Source organism: Thunnus albacares, chromosome 2, assembly GCF_914725855.1.
Source record: "Thunnus albacares chromosome 2, fThuAlb1.1, whole genome shotgun sequence".
Classification (NCBI taxonomy): Eukaryota; Metazoa; Chordata; class Actinopteri; order Scombriformes; family Scombridae; genus Thunnus; species Thunnus albacares.
The window spans coordinates 16,491,343-16,511,254 of record NC_058107.1 but is presented as its reverse complement, the minus strand read 5'-3'; the positions used below and the strand labels follow the sequence as shown (position 1 = coordinate 16,511,254).

At 43.2% G+C, this 19,912-nt stretch overlaps 1 protein-coding gene across 2 annotated transcripts in view; it reads right to left on the bottom strand.

Annotated features, from left to right (window-relative positions):
- Positions 1–19,912, bottom strand: part of LOC122994307 (GDNF family receptor alpha-2-like) — a 46,580-nt gene that overhangs the window by 11,732 nt on the left and 14,936 nt on the right. For both annotated transcript variants that reach the window (XM_044368921.1, XM_044368928.1), the window contains exon 4: positions 10,584–10,962. In XM_044368921.1, the coding sequence (XP_044224856.1) occupies positions 10,584–10,962 (379 nt within the window). The remainder of the gene's footprint in view (positions 1–10,583; positions 10,963–19,912) is intronic.

Genomic DNA, 19,912 nt, shown 5'->3' with positions numbered 1-19,912 from the left:
GAGAAAGTTTGACAGCACTGTATTCACGCACTGAGCAGGAGATTCTTATTTTTAAAAAATGACAAAGTGCTGATGGTGCACACCACTGCACGCCACAGTAGCTTAAACAGGTGGAATGTTAATGTCACCAAAATTTACATATTGCCTTGTCTTTAAATATACATCACAGCTGTATCACTTATTATTCGTTCTACAGTGGCGCTACTTGATCACTTATTCATTATTTTGTGGCTTTTTCATAAGGTTCTGGAGTAACTGGATCAGATGACATGCATTGTAATGATACCGAGCCTGAACCTGTATACTTATCTGCAAACACTGAATCTGTTGCTATCAGAAAAAGGGACATTGTCATTCAGAGAACTCAGGGAAGCCATAACACAGTCTATCACAGAGAAAGTCCTTTTGTTGTCGCTATGAGTTAAAGACCAAGTGTGCTTACTGTTGTGCTGCATCCTAAGTCTACGAATGAAGACAGCGGAGACAAGCTGATTTGGCTGAGGGGGAATGAGGGGTGATGAGGTAACGATCTCTCTGACTCCCTGTCTGTCGTTCTCTCTCTCTCTCTCTCTCTCTCTGTGTCTTTCAGCATAGCAGAGATGCAGTCAGTGTGGTGTGATGGGCTTGGGGCCTCCAGCAGCAAACCCCACTCAGACTCACTTCATTACTCCAACTCCATCTCCATCCGCCCTCCTATCAAATCACCCAGAGAGCCTCTCGACGTGACAAGCCTCGCTTCAGAGAACAGGACGTATGCTCGCTCTACCATGGCTGCAAAGACTGATACGGATGCACACACATGCACACGCACACTCAAATAGCGATACACAGTACATAATGCTAATTCATACAACAACAAAAAAAAAAAACGCACACACAAATACAAATGTATCCCTCTCCACACCTGTCCTCTTCACTCAGAGCTCTCTCTCTCTCTCATCCATCCCTGTTCGGACTAAAAGACGGTACTTCACTTCACAGATGATAAAAAGATATAACTAAAAAGGGGAGACAGAAAAATTCTATTGTGCCTATACAAAGCAACCTTTGGAACCACATTTCCCATTTTTCTAGTTCTAATGGGCAAAGGGTCTTTTACTTTTGTGTTAATAAAGAATATGAACGTCAGATTTCTGTAAGAAAGGCAAAGACCACGGAAGATTAAAGAAACCGAACAAGCACCGTGTTTCTTTTTAGAAGCGGAGCTCTTTCAGACAATGATGGCTTAAAAACAGTAATTTAAAGTTTAGAGAGGTGTCCTGAGTGTTCAGACAATGGTGTTCCAACACCGGGATGCAGCACATTTCATGGCTTCCACGGGCTTTCCATTATACCTCGGCGAGGCGCCACTCGCTGCTGAAATTACAGGCTGTCTAGCTCAACAGAGTTTTATGGTCATTTCAGCCACTCAGCCCCCAGGGAAGTGGCAGGGGAGCCCCCACAGAGGTAGACTTCTTTCAGCAAACCTGACACTTTAAACACAGTGATTCGGCTGAGCGCTGAGTGCCTGTCCATCCAGCTTGGCAGTAATAGAAAACTAATGGCTTTTTATATGGATTCTTATTCCTATCACTTGATGCCCGTGACAAACAATGTGACTCAAATCAGATGAGTGTCAGTCTTGGAAACCATTTCCTCTTGAAGGAGGAGAGGCAGGAAGAAAAACAGTTATCAGACTCTAAAGTCCTCTAATAGCTTCCTTTCTACATTAAAAACAACAGTCTGCTGAGAGTCCTATCTGGTTTAGAGACTTCCCCCGTATGCTCTGTCTACAAATGTGTGTTCTTCTATGGATGATAATTTCTGTTAAATGTGAAATTACCGCTCTTCATTCTTATCACTTCCCTCAGTCTTCAGCCTAGTGAGGCTGTAGAGGCCATATCTCTCACTCATCTACAGAAAGTATAACAATAACCATGACACAATAGCTGGCAACATAATAGCACTTACATGAAGCAAATGAGCACCGACCTTATGTCTCCTCTCTACTCCTTTCCTTTCCTTTCTTTTCCTTTCCTTTCCTTTCCTTTCCTTTCCTTTCTTTTCCTTTCCTTTCCTTTCCTTTCCTTTCCTTTCCTTTCCTCTCCTCTCCTTTCCTCTCCTCTCCTGTCCTGTCCTCTCATCTCTTCTCCTCTCCCCTCTGATTAATGCCCTGTTGTCAGTGACACTGATTGTCATTGCAGCCTCAAGTGCTCATGTGCAAACTCACGGTGAGGGAATTTGACCCTGGTTCAATCAATAGGACTCAGCGGCCTTGTGTGTCCTTTTGTCACTTCATGTTAAATGCCAAAGCAAACAATGGCCCTTGACAATGCTGAGATTCGACTATTACTTTCTTTTGACACACTGAATTTCCTGCATTGTGCAGCATGGCTCATTACGTCATAACACTTATTATGAAAAGCCTAACAATACAGCACTGACTTTGTGAGTGGAGTGCTATGAATATATTTTGATTAAAAGGGCATAACATCTGTCTGAGTTTTATATTTTTTCCTTTCCACTAAAATACACTCTTCAGTGTCTAATAATTTGGTCTGCTGAATTCGGCTCCTGCTTTCCCACCTAAATTTCTACTGGTGACCCTGAGACAGTCTCTTGGTTGCTCTGGTCAGAGGTGATAGTCCATTTCACCTACAGCTATTTTCTCTTGAATGTGCCTGCGCAGAGGCCTGCCTTTTTTGGCAGCACTGTACTCATTGGGATTCCCAGTCAATACTCTAAAAGGGCAACGTGGACAGATGGCATTCAGTCAAAACACAAGGCAGTTTAGCTTAGCTGTCACATGACACAACCTTTCACCTCTTACTCAGCAGAGAATTTCAACTAACAAAAACTGTCTGGTGACACATCCTCCCCTACATTATCAAGGAGCAAATCCCAAGTAAAAAAAACAACAGTCTGAACTTGCACTTTCATTTAATTAACCCACTTTTTGTTTAATTTTGAAACACTTACTTATGCATGATTACAATGTTCCTTGTTTGGTGACCATAAAATTGGCTTGCAATTCATTGTTTCTTTTACTTGCTCAATTTCTCTCTTGCTTACTCTCTCCCTGCCTCTCGCTACACCACCCGCTGCAGATGTCTTACAACCCCCTACTGAATGTTATGTCATTGGAATGAATGCTAAATCAAGCATGCCACACACACAACCTAGTACTGTCTGTTTGGTAAGGGGTGAGTAGATTATTCAAGGTTATCTGAACTCCCTAAATACACTCTGAACAAGGCAAACAGCTATCCCCCCACACAAAGTGTGCATGTCAAACAAATGGATGAACTGTCACTGAAAAAGTGACAGAGTGAGTTAGTAGTGTGCTGCGGAACAGTTATTACGAGTAATTAAAGAACTATTACTCACATATTTAACAACTCTGTGAGAAAAGTTGAAAGAAAGGTTCAAGCTACATCTTTCAGTGAGACTCCTTAAGTGCAAAGACAAGTTAGGAGTAAAGGGATAAAGAGTGGAAGAGCAGGCCCTAATTGACACAATTAAAACCACACATGGACCATTCTTTAGATAAGTCTGAATTCCTATTGATAATGTTTGCATTAATAATAGATACGGTACCTCGGGAGGAAGAGATTGTGGAGGAAAGGATGGGGCCTAGTCAGTAATGACTACAGTTTTCAGCTATACCATGTTCCCTTAGAGATTACAGTTAGGAAACTAAATGGGCATATACTAATCCATGTATTGGAATTAAATGCACATTCTTTTTTCCAGTTCCTGCCTCATCCCTCTCTACTTTCTCTCTCTCTCTTGCTTTCCTCTCACCCTGTTTGCCGCTCTCATGTGTAGCCAGCAAGCTGAGCACGTCTCTGCCGGAGCTGGGGCCTGATTAAAGCCGCACACTGCAGCAAACTCTACTATGTATGAGGAAAAGGTCACCAATTGACACATGCTTCGCTTGCAAAACCAGAGCTTTACGCTATCAGAAAAGACACTTCACTTTGATAGCTTGTATTGTAACCAGGGAGATAGAAACAGTCCAGGTATTACCTTGAGCACAGACTTTTAAAGGTGAGTTAAGGAAATCTGATGCATGCATGGGCTTTTATACTTCCATCTTTGTGAGGACCCTTTTTGAGTTTGAGACCATGTGAATGAGGAAATCTGTGGAAAGCAAGAACATTTTGGTCCCTCTGTCCAGGGTGTTTAAGAGTACGGCCTTTTAAATTGAAGCTTCAAATGTGGTTTTGCCGCCAGACGCCTTGGCTGAGACTGTCCCAGCGGCTTTGCAGATAGACAATGATGTCATCCTCTTGTCTGTGTCTGCATCATCGTTGACCTTCGAAAATCCACCTACAACTTCAGGTCGCTGTAATTTCCCAGAGGTTGTGGTGGCAGAGCGTGTAGGGCTCATACTGCCCCTATCTATCCCGCCCAAACCAGTTAGCCAGCCATGTGAGGGCTCTTAAGGCCCAGCTCATCCAGCAGTGTGTCAAAGCGTCCAGGATGGAGTCATTGAAGACAAAGTCATCAGTCAGTTCAGGACATGGACACGCTGGAATATTTTAAAATATATATTTTTTAAATTTATAAAGATTTTCCAGCTGGACACAGCAGCTAACAAGCTGCAGTTTCAGTGTCGGGTGTCTGGGCTGCACCAGCCAGATGAATAACCTGATTCAGGGAGTTGCTACTGCTGTGGGGCATATGATGTCGCTTGCCACAGTGGGCTCCCATTACGTGTGGCTGGAACTCACTGCCAGACCACCTCAACAGAGTCACCGCAGCACCAGCCCTCCCGTGGCCGTGGAGTGGCCCATGCCAGGATGAAAAATGCCGGCAGACCCCCGCAGAGGGGTTGTGCTCAACTCAGTCACTCTGCGGGCCGTTCTGTCGGAAAAGAACAGACTGATGGCCCTGCAGTAGGCAGTTCTCAGGCTGTGGTGGGGAGCAGCAGTGACAGTTTTGACTGTCATGCAGGTGTTGGGGCTCAAGGCAGCGGGCCATCCAGTGGTTCCACTAGGGTTCCTGCACATACGACGCCTGTAATGGTGGTTTGCCAGCTTGCGCTTGGATCCCAAGAGGCATGAGTACTGCATGGTGAAGTTCCCCTATCAGTGCAGGAGGACATGCATTATTGGGGATCCCCACAGCATGTGTCATCAGGGACACCACTGGGTCGAGTGACCTCCTACATAGTGGTGTTCACAGATGCATCTCTGACGGGATGAAGGGTACCTGCCTGGGGAGAACAATAGGTGGTGTGTGGCCTTCAGGGGAAAACCAACACATAAACCTCCTCAAAGTTTGGGTGGTGCTCTTGGTTCTCCAACACTTCCAGATTCTGGTTCAGGGGAGACATGTGTTGGTGAGAACAGACAACTGCACTATGGTTGCCTACATCAAGGCAGGACGGAGTCCATCCGCAGCCCTGTTGAGGATTGTAGAGAACCTGTTGTTGTGGGCCTAAGAACACCTCCTGTCTTTCAGAGCCCTCCACATTCCAGGTCCCAAATCCAGGGACATTGATCTCATGTCAAGAGGCGGCCCTATGGCAGACAAGTGGGTGCTGCATCCCGAGGTGGTGCAGCAGATTTGACACTGGTTCGGAAAAGTGGAAGTATACCTGTTCGCGAGTCAAAACAACATCCACTGCAAGCTCTGGTTCTCCCAGATGCTGCAAGACAATCCACCCCTGGGGTGGTCACATTTACACACACGCCATGACCGAGGAGGCTGCTTTATGCCTTTCCTCCTCTTCGTCTCATACCCCTTTCCTGGAGAGAATGAGACAAGAGTGACTGTTGTTCGACCTGATAGCCTCGGACCGCCGTTCAGCGCTGTGGTACGCAGAGATGACCCAGATGTTGGCGACCTAGCCCTGGTCCATTCCCCGAGCGTGGGGAGGCCCTGTCCCAGGAGGCAGGCTCAATAGGTGTGCTGCCCATGTTGGGCCAACCTCTCCAGCCTTGGCTCCATGAAAGGGACAGGCTGATGTGGCTGGACTGTCTGCACAGGTGGTACAGACCATCCTGACGTCAAGAGCAGGATCCACCATTGCTTGCTACAAGCAAGGTAGTTGGGATTCCAACGCTGGTGCGAGGTAGGCAGACTAGACCCCCTGACATGTGCAATGGGAGAGGTTTGGCGACAGACCTGTCTTCGCCCACCCCCTCGTGAAACGTTTCTTACAGCTGGTTGGGAGACTACGCCCAGTGATGTGTGTCTCCATTCATCGGGCCTGTGTAAGATAGAACGAAGGTTAGGTTATTGTGACCCTAGTTCTATGAGCACAGGTGGAGCCCTCTACCTATGGACCCTGCCGTTCCTATGCTATCCACTGAAGTGGTTTCAGGATGTGAGAAGCAGTGAGATGCTGCTTTCCATACTGTGTGAGACAAACATAATTGGTAGGCGGGTCCTGATTGGCCCACTATATACATGCAAATTTCAGTGGGCGATTACGTGCGTGTGATTGGAGGAAAGTATTACCCATAGAGTCTAGTAGAGGGCCCCACCTGTGTTTATAGAACTAGGGTTACAATATTTTAACCTTTTTTACAGCACATCACAGCAAACTGACCATATGTGTGAACGGGGGTTAGGGGTTAGTGGTAATACATCAAGTACAAGTACACAAACGTGTATGTGTATTTATATGAAAGAGAGAGACAGAGACAGAGACAGAGACAGAGAGAGATTGATGATAAAAGTGCAACAGCATCCTGATTTCCTTCAGCTTTGTTTGAAAAACTACAGAGTAATGCCATCTGGGCCAGTCATTCTCCCTATACTGTTCCCCCTCAGTGGAGGCTGGAGTTGTCAGATACAACAGAATAGACTGTTGATTTAGGTCTGTGTGTGTGTGTGTATGTGTGAAAGAGAGAGATTGAAGTAGTCTGCAAGTTTTCTGTTAGCAAAGGCAGCCTAGTACAGTACATCTCCCAAACTGGGTCAGGTTACCTGTACAGTGATCGATTGTCTCTCAGCTCCCCACTTTGAAAACCAGTGGCTAAAGAACTCAATCAAAGAGCACCCAGTGAGCCTGGAGACCATGGAATATAAATCAAAGATAGAAGTGTTGCATTGATCCTTCAGACGATCAATACACTACACATATACAACTCAAGGCTCTTTAGGTTAGGCTTCATTGGGCTTGTGTTGTGTGAACTGATATGGAAATGGACAGGGAGTTTCTCTGCTTGCATACATGCATGTACAGTACACACAAATGCTCACAGTACACTACCCAAAACAGCACATCCAAATATAGCCTATTGTCACTCTGTGGACTCAGCAGTCCTAAATGAATAGATGCTGGATCCACTGGAAGCATGGTGAGAACACAGTGTAGAGAAATGAGAAGAGAGGAAGTGAGGGAAATAGGAGAACAGTAACCAAAAGGAATGTCTGTTTTTCTCTATTTGTGCAGGATTATGGAAGGAAATGACATAATAACTGCAGCAGAAATACAACCAGGTGTAAGAAATAAGGCCTGGGAACACTTGTTCACTGTCCATCTACAGTCCCCAGATCTCAAGAGTATGTCAACAATTGCCTCCACAGAGACCAAGAAGAGAATGAAATCTCCTCGTGCAATATGCCACCTAAGCCCAAGCCAAGATGAAATATTTGAAATCCTTTCAAATATTTATTTTTTTATTTAGGAGCGCCATGGTAGCCGAATGGTTACTGCACATGCCACGTAACAGCCGGTTTGATTCCAGCCAGGGACCTTTGTTGCATGTCATACTCATCTCTCTCCCCATGTTTCCTGTCTATCACTTCACTGTTGACTGTCCAATGAAGGTAAAAATGCCAAAAAAGACACCCAAAAAAAAGCTTTTGTTTGATTGAGCACTGGGCTCCACCTGGAACAGTCTCTAAAGGTGAAATCACAGCCAATCTGGCATCTGACGTGCTTGAGGTAAAACTCAAAGAAGAAAGTATTTGAAGGCATCTTTCAGAGTGTAAAGCAAGGAATTGCTGGCTTTTCAAAGTCTAAAATAAATAATAAAATAGGTGAGTATACATTTTTAAATTCATTTTGACTTGGGTGTGTTTTGAGCCATGACCCTTTCTTCAACAGAGTGTGTTGCAGGGAGCTAAGCTCGTCTTTGAGATGGCCAGCAGAGTTTGCTGCAGAGATCCATAGCTGTATGACCAAACCAATGACCTCCAACCCACTGCAGTAGCTTTACGGCCCGGATCAATCATGCGACCCTCCCTCCCCCTCCTCCTTCTCTATGTGTCTCATTATCTCTCCCTCCCTCTCTTTATCCTACCATTCCTTCCCCCCTCTCTCGATCCATCCCCAGTGTTAAAATTAAACAGGCTTGGGCTCGCTGTGTATCCCCTCTTTGGAGTCAGACAGGTGTCCCCAAGGGAGACAGACCTGTCGTTGAATGATCTTTCTCTGCTTTTATCAACACATCTCTGAGAGGGGAGAACAGGGCCAGGGAAAGTTTCCTCCGGTGTTGTGCTTGAGTGTGTTGTGAGTTCTGTGTTTAAAAAGTTTGGGGAGAGTTGCTCCATTGCAGCACCAAGGTTGCACAAAATGAACCCCAAATCTCTTGACTTTTTCTCCATTAGCATGACAAATGAGTTTTAAATTCAATTTGCTTGTACAACATACTGAAGGTGCAGAACAAATTAAGAATATAATGTGTTGGTTACTACAGTATTTCAATAAATTACCAGATGAAATAAAATAACAAATCACTGTTTCTAAGGACCTGTGATAAAGTCTGACATCATGTGACAGATAGAGGACATCAAGACAGATAGAGGACACTTTAGGAATATTTCACACTGATTGGGGACACCTCAAGGCAGGAGAGAATCACCAATCAGAGAGCACTGTCAGCCCGGCACTGACCAATGACATCTCACTTTAATTGAATCGTTGTGACATTCTCTTGCATGGCAGCACTTACTCACTGCAGGAGAATGCAGCACTCAAACAGTGGATTATTGGAGTCACGTTCAAGCTCAAAGTGGTTGTAAGTGAGTGTGTGTGTTTGGATGTGTGCATGGCTGCTGTGTGGTTGTTGGTCTGTCGCTGAGCATGCCAGCGTGTGTCCGTGTACTGTATGAGTGTGTACAAGCTCATCGAGCTGTTGACCTCAGTGGGGCATTACGCAGCCACAGATAATGAGCTTTAACGTTCTATTTCATCTTTCTCAATAAGCAGGCACACAGCAGGCACCTGAGGGCCTAAAGGTCAAAGAAAGCCACTCAGCCTGAAAACAGATTACACAATGCAGGCAAGCAGGTAATTATCAAGACAATCATAAATTGGAGGAGAGGCAATAGAGTTTCCCTTCTTTAGCAGCGTGGTGGATGGATTCAGTGTTGGTGGAGAGGAATTGGGTTTTTGCCATTAACACTCAGCCTTGAAGGCTGCTCACCTCTACCGAAACAAGATAAATGTCAAGTATCATAGATATATTTCTCACAAAGGATTGTTGTGCATGGTTATCAAGACTAATTTCAATTTTGGTGACTGTAAATCATTAATAATTCTTACAATAACAAAAAAACACTCTAAGGAAAGGTAAACAAATTATTCTGACGATATCTAATAAGCTAAACCAATTTATTCCAAACCTGTCACATTAAAATAAACACTGAAAATAATTGAACATACTTTTCTGAAGAAGTGGCTGGCGTTGTCGTCTTCCGTGCCTTCTGAGGTTGGACAGCTACTTGGTGTATTAAACACACCAACTCTGTCAAGACCTGTCACTGATTGTCACGGAATTGTATCAGCTGCCTAATCATCCGTCACACTGGGAAATGGAAAAGTAGCCAAAAGTTTTCCCCTCTGATAATTCTCACATCACAAGTATTATTTTTAGCAGTGAGCATTCAAGGGTCTAACACTTGGTCAAACTCCATTAGGTTCCTAAATGAGCTTTTAAATGCTTAGAATTATTCAAATGTCCCACATTTTTTTATGCTATTAGACTAATGAAGGCAGAGCATATCTCCTTCAACTGGCTGGATGTGTAGGCTTTTGATGGGTGGGCGGGGGGATCTTGACAGCTGATTGGGCTGATAGTACAACCGCTATGTTTCACCTGCTCTCAGCAGCACTTACACAAGGAAACATGTCACGGCTGGGTAGGTGTGAATTGAATCCGGCTGCTTGAATCCAATAGAGGGCCCATGCAGCCAAAGTGATCCACTAATGTTTTGTTCAGCTTAATTGAGCGTTGTCCCTTCAACTTAGCCTCACATCTTCATCCTGCATTTAATAGCCACGGCTTCCCTGAAAGTCTAATTACTTTGCTGGCAAAGTTACAGCAGAGAAATACAAAAGTTTAGAATGCCATGAGAAGGAGGAAATTGCTGTCAAACAGGAACTCTCTCTAATACACGGATTCTATTTTCTTTTCTTATTTTCCATGAATATAAGAAGATGATGATGAACCTTCAGATGTGTTTGGTGGCAGCTCATCTCATACGCTCAGCACTAAAATCTGCCGTCAAACCAACAAAACAAAAACAGACACACTCACACACAGACATGCAGACACATAAAATGCCTGCCCTGACACCCCTTCATACACGCAGTACAGGTAAATACACTACACCCCCACCCATTGTTCCCTTCCCTTCACCTGCAGAGAGAGTCCTGGCGGCAGACCCTCCGCAGCTCCAGACAATTGGGTTTATCCTTATCTTTATAGGAGCAATCAGGCACGATAGTCTGCCTGCGTCGTTCGGCGCAGCCCTCACTCTGGCAGGGGCAGAAAAGCAACCGGTGGCTGAACTCAGTGGGCACACGGTCCAGGAATAACCTCAGTGCTTTGTGGCAGCGTTTCTTGCTGCAGGTTTCACCCTTGTTGGGGTCCTCCTTGCTGCAGGTAGCAATGTAGGAGGAGCGGTGCCTCTTGCAGGTGCCGTTGAGGTTGCAGGCTTTGGCCGCATCAAGACAGGGGTTGCAGGTTCTCTCGGTGTCGGCACAGTGGAAACCTTTTGGGGCCACTGTGAGCATCCCTGACAGTGGATACAAAGAAGAGAGAGAACTCAGTGACTACAATAAACCTAAAAGATAAAAACACCTTAAGTCTCATAACCACTTCAAAACACTGATTTAAAACATACCGGTCATAGCAGATACACATGAAATAGTCTTGTGGATTTCAGTGTTATTTACAATCTGTATATTTCCAAAGAGGGATGAATAGTTTTCATATGATTCATAAAGGGGCAGTTTGTTAATTTCTTAGTATGTAAGCAAACACAACCTGATTCAAATACACTCACAACAGAACAAAATAAAAATCTTTCTATTGATCCTCGGAGTCAACATCAATCTGATATACAGTGGGCTCAGCTGCAAACTACAGTCAACAAATAAAACAATAATCCTTGCATCTCTGCCCAACGGGAAGTTGATTGCAAATGTTAGACTTGAACGCTGAAAACGACGCTTCAATATCATCTATACTTCTCTGTTTCTCCAACCAACAGCAGACCACTTGGGGATGCCTGCAGCTAACCCACATCCACTCTAACTGAATTATTGATTCAGTGCGTTTCAGACCTTGAGTGAAATATAAATGAAATAAGTTATGATTCCAAATTGGATGTTAATAAATTATTCATTTTCAGGTATTACTATGATGTGAATATCATAATATTAGTACATTATCAAGTTGTCGCTTGTCATATTGAATTATAAGATACCTTGATTGAACACAAATCATATTTTTTTTGTTATATTAGTAATTTGACTTACAATGAAGTAAACACGATTATTAAAATTAGTTCAGTGGAAATTATGTAGAGCAAACAGGAGTCCTTGGGAAATTATTGACAAGAAAATGTATTAATGTGTTTGCTGGTCAGTGGGAAACAACACTAAATACTGTAACATCTGCCCAGAAGGTGCTACGCTCAAGGACTCCATGCTGTAATACATTCTGTGCTGTATGATCCACTAACTGGATGGTTCAAGTACAAGATTTAAGTTCCCTGATTTATTATTTTTTTTTCCAAGTGTAATCACAAACTGAAACATAACAATTACCCCTCAGGCTACACATCATATTTGGAAAACAGATTATGTCATTAGGTGTGTTTGGGTGTTCTGAGATGCAGCATAAACAGTACCACATGGCAGTAAAAAAAACACAGTTTCTCCTGAAATATACCGGTAATAAAGCAGGATCATGTTCACTTGTGGCACCCCTCTCTTGTGTTCAGGCTATATTAGAGACGTTAACCTCCCTCCCCTGTAGATAATGATATTTCAGAGGTCGTGGTGGCATGGTGACACCAAGTGAGATTCATCTCTTATTCAACAGAACCAATCTCACTCTGTGTCTATCAGACAGCCTGGAGCAGGAGGAAGACCATTTATTTAAGAGGGGTGTGCCAGAGATGCTGTATTGTTTCCAAGTTGTGCATCGCACAATATCAATCCTAGAAATGGGGATATATTGAACACAGCACATCGTAACGGCAGGAAAAAAAATAAGCAAACCTTCCAAATTAATGATTTTGCAGTTTGAGATCACATCAGATAAAACAAAACTCACTGCCACTGAAAAATAGCAGAAGTAGAATCTCAGGAGTTCATCCCCAAAAGCAGAAAGTACAGTAAATCTAGCTTTCCGTTAACCAGGGCTTTCATTGATGCATCAAGGTTAAATGTAGCAGGCACTCTGATAAACAGGCAGGGAGTTAAGGGACATGTTCTGAGTTCAACAGATGTAGGTGTTCAAATAGTGCTGTCTATGCAGTGTTTGTCCCCGGGCCACCAGGGAGAACCTTTCCTTCTTTGCTCACATAATGGGGCATTAACTTTTTATGACACTTATTCAAATAAGACATCATTCTATCATCAAATGAAAAACTTGTTTATCTTTGCACTCTCTAATGGGAAAGGATAAACACTCCACAACAGATGTCTGCCAAGATACTCAGACTTGTTAGTGTACAGTAATTGACTGAAAAGGCAGACAAAACTCTGCTCAGAACATTTACTTATGCGACAGTAATGCACATCAAACCTTACAGGCAAGATGTGAGACAATTGTCAAGTGGGAGAAGCCTGGTTGATCTGTGATTACAATAAGAATCAATAAGAGAGATGACTTTGGCACCGGGCAGGAGGAGGCCGAGGTAAGGCCAAAGTTTTACAAAAGTGGGCCAAGCTTGGCTGAAGCGGGCCTGAAGGGGGGCGGTACGGTCCAGCTGGAGGAGACTGGTTCAGGCTACATTACATTGATGGATTGCAGCTCCTAAATCTCCCCTGGCCATCTGCAGGCTCTAATGTGGGTCACTGGGGGGTCCAGGATGAAAAGAAAATAGGGGAAGGATGAGCTACTAAGATTTATCTGACCAAGCAGGGCCGAAGCCGCTTTTGAGGCTACAGCGATGGACGGATTTTTACTACCGCTGATTGGGGAGCTGAGATTGAATTTGGTGCTCAACCAAAAAAGATGTCCTGAGGCGAACATAAGACACAAAGCCTACTTGATGGCTCTGACGTGCTTACACACAAACAGGATGATTGCAAAGAGCTGTAGGAGAAGGGGAAGGAAGTAAAGAAGTGGATGTGGGCGGGGAAATATGCAGTATTGTGTTACAGACTGATAATTGATTTTCCAAGTGCATTACAACGAAGGTTTTCAGCAAACATATTCTGCTATAATGTGAAGAGAAAGGGGTTGATAAGCTAATGATACAATATGTATAAAAATGGAAAAAGCTTTAAGAGGGGAGAGGAGTCTTGAGCAGTTGATTACAGCACTTGATCATGACAGATAGAGCAGTGAAATGAGAGGACGCAGATTGGACAGCCACTTATAGAGACATGCTGGAGAGCTTTCAATTAATCCAGCCTAATTCAGGGAAGACGTGCGACTCATGCTCAGAATAATTAACCCAGCCCATCAGCAGTGCAATCAACAGCTCTCAGCATCACAATAGTCCACACATATCTATTAACTTACCTTGCTGGCTGTTGTACTATAGATAAATGAGCAAGCGAGGAACAGACTGAGTGAATGAACAGATAGATGGGCAGGCGGATGCATTGATTGATTAATGGATGCTATAACCACAGAACAATCAGTGTCATTAAGTGCTGGAAAACTCATAAATAATGTTCTTCCCATCATATCTTGCAACTTGTTGGCTGCTGTATAAACCAATATGAGCGAGTGCAGAGATGTTTTACATGCGCATGCAGTGTAATGCGACGTGTTGAATTAATTAGGCGAACACAAAATATGAAATCACAAAAAAAAGTCGAATGTTGTTTACTCACAACTGCCTCGTGTATGTGGAAAATGGTCTGATAACAGTAAGTTGATGTCAACAACAGTTAAACACCGTCATTGCTATTGGTGATCCTGCTGTTTGACTGTAAATAGGCTTTTAATAGGGCTCTCTGGCAATGTGGTGGTAATAACCATCTATTCTTTCTGCACATACGGCACACACAGCAAGAGAAAGAAATAGAGGCAAAGAAGTGTAGAGAGAAAGAAGCAGAGAAGTAAAATCTGAGATAGGAGAGACTTATAGGGAGGAGGAAGGAGAGGGACAGAAAATTACCCAAGATCTGTGTTCCGGGGCCAAAAAAGACAGAGAGATAATAAAGAGAGACAGAGAGAAAGGGAGGTGAGGGAGGTGGACAGAGCACGTCTGAATGAGCGGAAGTGGATTAAATATTCACGTACACTATATCTGGATTTTGATGCTTTTTTCCCAAAGAGTAAGGGATCTTCCTTTCCCAGTAATTGCTCTCCGTCAGCCTAATTTGAATTCTGCATTTCATATATCATCCCTTACTCGAGGGACGCTGCGCTGCAGAGGGGAGTTCAGCCCAGGTTAGGAAGAGGCTCTTGGCTCCGGGTATGTTCTCAGTAATTAGGAAAGGTGCCAAAGTTTGGATTTAATATGGCCTTGGGTGAGTGTGCGAGAGCTTGTTAGGGAAGTCTTTAGTCCAGACCCTGAGGAGCATGTCAAGCATTTCTGTGTCAAAGGGCTCATCAGTCATTAGCTCTGTACTCTGTGTCGCAGCAGGGTTTCCAGAGGGGAGGAAGAGGCTGTACTGGATCTACAACATCATCTCCCTAAGCCTTACTGAGCAAGTCATACAAGTAGACGTCATCAGAGGAAGACCAGCGGAGTTCATGAAATGTTCTGTTCTAAGGGATGAACTGAGTTTTACCTCTGAGCATGAAATTATCGCTGTGAAATGAACCAGCGTGAGAATAAGAGAGAGAGTGGGGAGATGAAAATGATGAGAGAAGGATAAATATTTGTATGTGAGGATGTGTGTGGAGAAGAGGAGAGGAGAGGTGGGTAAGGGGCGTCCAAAGGAATTTTAAATCATTGTAAACACACTTTTAAATACTTGAGCTGTTTATGAGCATCTGCCTTCAAGTTTAGCTTCCTTGTGGAATTCAAAGCCTGAGCGTTCCTCAGTGGCCTCCTCAGTCTTAATATGCATGCTGTTTATCTCCCTCAACCGTCACCAGAAATAATGCATAATGTATTGAAACAATCTATACAACATCCTATCAATAATCTGCTTTCTTATTCATTAACCACATGCAAAAGCTGGGAACAACTAAACATACTAACAGACTAAAACAACAAACATGCCTCAGATTATTCACTGCTGTTTAATTCAAACTTGTTAGAAAAACGCTGACTATTACAAACAGTCTCTGTTAAGTGAGCCTTGAACAGTAACTCTCATTACTGACCCAGAGAAAGACAAGCTGAGGCTGGGCTAAGGGTAAACTGATTAGAAAATTCACACAGAATAATGAAGCATATAAACAAAGTAATATAAATACACACAAGTGCAATCACAGGCGTATACAGAACCAATCATGCACAAATAAACACATACACAGATACTGCCAGACCCCTAATAACCAAAAAAACCCTGCCATATGCATGCATGAAAAGATCTTAGTGTTTGCCTAAGTAATAGTAATTATTATGAGGACAATGTGAAAATGTCAAACATTTCAACAGCATGCAGAGCACGGCTGTTGCACTGGTCCTTTTTCCCTAGCTGTAGGAATAGCTTTCTGGATTTAATTGGATGGTGGGCACACTGAGCTGCGAGGTGAGAGGCTTAGTGCTGAGAGTTAGAAAGTCTAACTTAAGGATGTTAAACTCAATTCCTGAAGGGACCCCTGAATGCAGGATTCTTCACTGCCCTCTGCTCCTAATAAGTTAATTAGCTCAGCGATGGGTCAAGAGGACGGAATACATTTCATGTGGAGCATATTAACAATTACAGTCAATGATGTCTTTGCATGCTGTATGTAATATGGCATTCATCTGGGCTTTGATGGGGGTCCTGGTGTATTGTGGAGGAAAGATGCTCTCCCACATCCTTCATGCATGATGTCTTATTGATTTGAGTTGAGGCACATATGCGCCTGAGCAATGCAGCAAGTGGAGCAAATGCATTATTCAATTAGAGGGAGCAAAGTTATGGTTTCACTACCCCACTTTTTGTCTTTTTAAAAATAAACTTATCATCATACAGTCCCCGCAATCAGGTGATTATATTTAAGCAGCCTTTATCAATGATCATTTTAGTATTTTCAGCAACTGACAAAAACAAGTAAAAAATTCACACATTTTTGGACCACCCTTTGAGTTGGTTCAGTCAAACCCGTCGCTGATTGTTGCCACAGCATACTTTGGCTGTCAATCACAGTCTGTCAATCCACACAGGAGTCCAACTGTTTACAAAGGTGAGAAACATGCCATTTAGCTTAACTGTGACTGAAAACAGAACATGGGGAAATGATTTAATCCAAGAAGTTAGGTGGTGTAGAAATGCAGGAAATTTGTTTTAATTTCTTTTTTTTCTGTGGGAAAGACCCCCAGACAGCCAAACCAATTATGTATCTCTCCAAGTCCCAAGTCCAAACATAACCAGGTACCCAGGTTGTGGCATACTGACTGGTACAGCAGCTCTGCTTTTAAACCAAGAAAACAATGGTTACAAGTTGTATCTCTGGCTCCATCAACATTGTCAGACAAACAAAAATGCCAAACATTCCCTGGTTCCAGCTTCTCAAATGTTAAGATATGCTGCTCTATTTGTTTTCTATGATATTGTTTGATATTGTTTTCTGAACATTTTTGAGTGTTTCTCAGACAAAGCAAACAATTTGAAGATGTCAATTTACACTGGGAAACTGTGACAGCTATTTCCCAGTTTTTCGATATCTTATTGACCAAATGATTAACCATTTATCAAAAATGTAATCTGCAGATTGATCAATAATGAAAATAATCTTTAGTTGCCTTACTCCTCATCAACAAAAGGTTCTGCATGCATCAGGCAAACTAGCAGAATCACGACAGGCACCAAAAGTGATTCATTTTCTGAAGTAACTAAAGTCGGTGGGGCGAGAAGCTGTCTGTCATTGGCAGTTGTGGGACTGTAAACAAGACAAATGTGCCTTCCTGTACCATCCCCATGCTTCATCCTTTTGCTTGATTTTGTTAGATTCCCACTGGTGTGTAGTCCAATTTGATTATAACAGGGAAAATATGCATTAATATTATTCATTGCGCAAGATGCATACACTGAGTGAAGGGGTTTTGGCTAAAGAACTGATTATCAACAAATTTCCTCTGGGAAAGACCCACTCAGCGTGCTCTATCATTTCAATGATGAACTTTTTTTTTGAGTGCAAAAAGTTACATGCAAATGCCTTTCTTTAGGAAACAGTCTCTTTTATTTGCAAGACTAAATGTACCTCTTGTTTCTTAGCTTTCCCAAAGACCACAATGACAAGTGAAGAGGTAGTAGTAGTGCAAGAGGCTTTGGTTTGGGCTTGAAAGCTAACTTTAGGAAGTTCTTTATTTGATAATATTTTGGTGTTTTTATAAACATGAAGGACATTTTTGCGTCACTCCTTTGACACAATACTGCTGGAGATGAAAAAAAAAATGTAATATATGATTGGCTGATCCAATCATGGGGCACTGAACTGGACTTGCTGCAAGCCTAAATTCCATGGTAAAATAATAACTAAATACGCTTATGAAATACTGGTGGCAGACAAGGCGGGGACAGTAGTAAGGTTAGAGGAAAATAATTCTGTTATTGCACATTGTGTGTCTTTGGTTTGTGCTGTAGTTTCATGTTGCTGAACAGAGAGCTCCTGTGAAGTGCACTTTCATACATCCTTTAATTTGCTGCAGTATCCTTTGCCTCTGTCATTGGAGTAGTGTTCATTTTGATAGTAGTACTGCAACTGAGATGCTGATTATAAGGGCTGAAGTTGTCTCTTTCTCTCTTACTCAGTCTTACTTGGTCTCTATGGTGGCTGAATGGCAACACATTGTGCTATTAGTGAACCTCTTCCATGTGGAGCTGTCAGTGTCTTTGTGGGGCAGAGACAAGACTTTTTGGTTGTTTTCATAGCCAGTGCAACAAGTCATTCTCTTTCTCTGTTTTTCTCTCTATCTGACTGTCTGATGTATGTAGCAGGTATGTTCATAGTCACAATAAATCTTTTCATAAGGGTGACTTGTTACAAGGCCCTACCTGAGAACTAGGGTTACAATGCATAACCATCATCATATTTCAGATACAGGCTTACTGTCACTAGTGCTGAGGGCTGACTAGACTGTGCACACCAGAACAGCTGTCGCTCCTGAAGGAGAAGAACTGTGTTTCTCACAGCATTTCCACTGGCTGGTAACCAGCAATCACTTTCGATTCCAGTCAGCTGTCAGTACTTATTCATGTTTTTACTTCTATAACTCACCCACTCCTGTATTTTTGAGGCCGACACTAATATTGATCATTAGGAGTTTAAAAAAAAATGATGACAATATATCAGCCAGGCAGATTTATTGGTGTGGCTCTATTTGCTATATAACCTCTCCAGTCTCTACAGAGTGCCTACAGAGTCTTGGGACTCCTTACCAGACGCCTTATAATCGTACCCTGTAACCTGACACTCAGCAATAACCTGACTGCATCAGAAAGATGGGCAGGTGGGCTGCATCACACTTCATGACAGAAACGAGATTGTGGCAGACTGGGCAGATCCAGCCTTTGGGTCAAAGTGTGGCAGAATCTGTCTGCAGCCCCTGAAGCAGCACTTGGATGGATAGAACGTGGAACATGTTTGTTCCAGCTGATAGCAGAGCCTAAAGCTCTTAGCATGGTCCGTGCCACGACCTGTGTGCAATCTGGGAGTTGTCATTGCTCTCCGTGTGCTGTGGACTACTGTAATCTACAGCAAGCACATGAGAAGGCTGCTGTAGAAAAAGAAAGCAGGAGAAGCCGAATGTAACGTTTTTTAGTTAAAATGGTTCTAGTGGGTGTATGTTGCCACTGTACAGCAAGCGTGTTTTGTTTTCCACTTGCTTTTTTGTTCCTCTCATCTTTATAAACATTTTGGAAAGAGGCGGAAGCGGAAGTGAATGAGCCAATCATCAACAAGGAGCCCCACAGGGGCCCAAAAAGCATTTTTTTCACACACAATCATGGAAAAAGGAGCGGCTGTACAACGGTGGATACAACCCCCGCAAAATGACTCATCAGAAATTGATCCATTCGGTCTGGTAACATTTGGAAAGTCTAGAAGAGCCGCACACTTGAATTGTTTTATCCCTGTTCAAGTTAGCCAGAGGGCTAAAGTGGAAGTTAGCTGGCCCGGCTGCCTGAAGTCTCTGGTGCGCATGCACAGTATGCATTCATATGAGTAATTTCTTTACAGCAGGAAGTGGCTTTTTTTGCTTCATGAGCAACTGAGCAACTTTCATAGAAATGAACATGGCCCTGCTTCCAATGCTGTATCCAGTTCTTATTATACAGCCATGGTGTGGCCGCAGACCATGATGTTTCAAATTGCATAAGGCATTTGCCAGGTCGCAATTATGTAATTGCTGAGGTATTCTGACATGCATACCTGTCTGCAGAGTCTAGCAACGG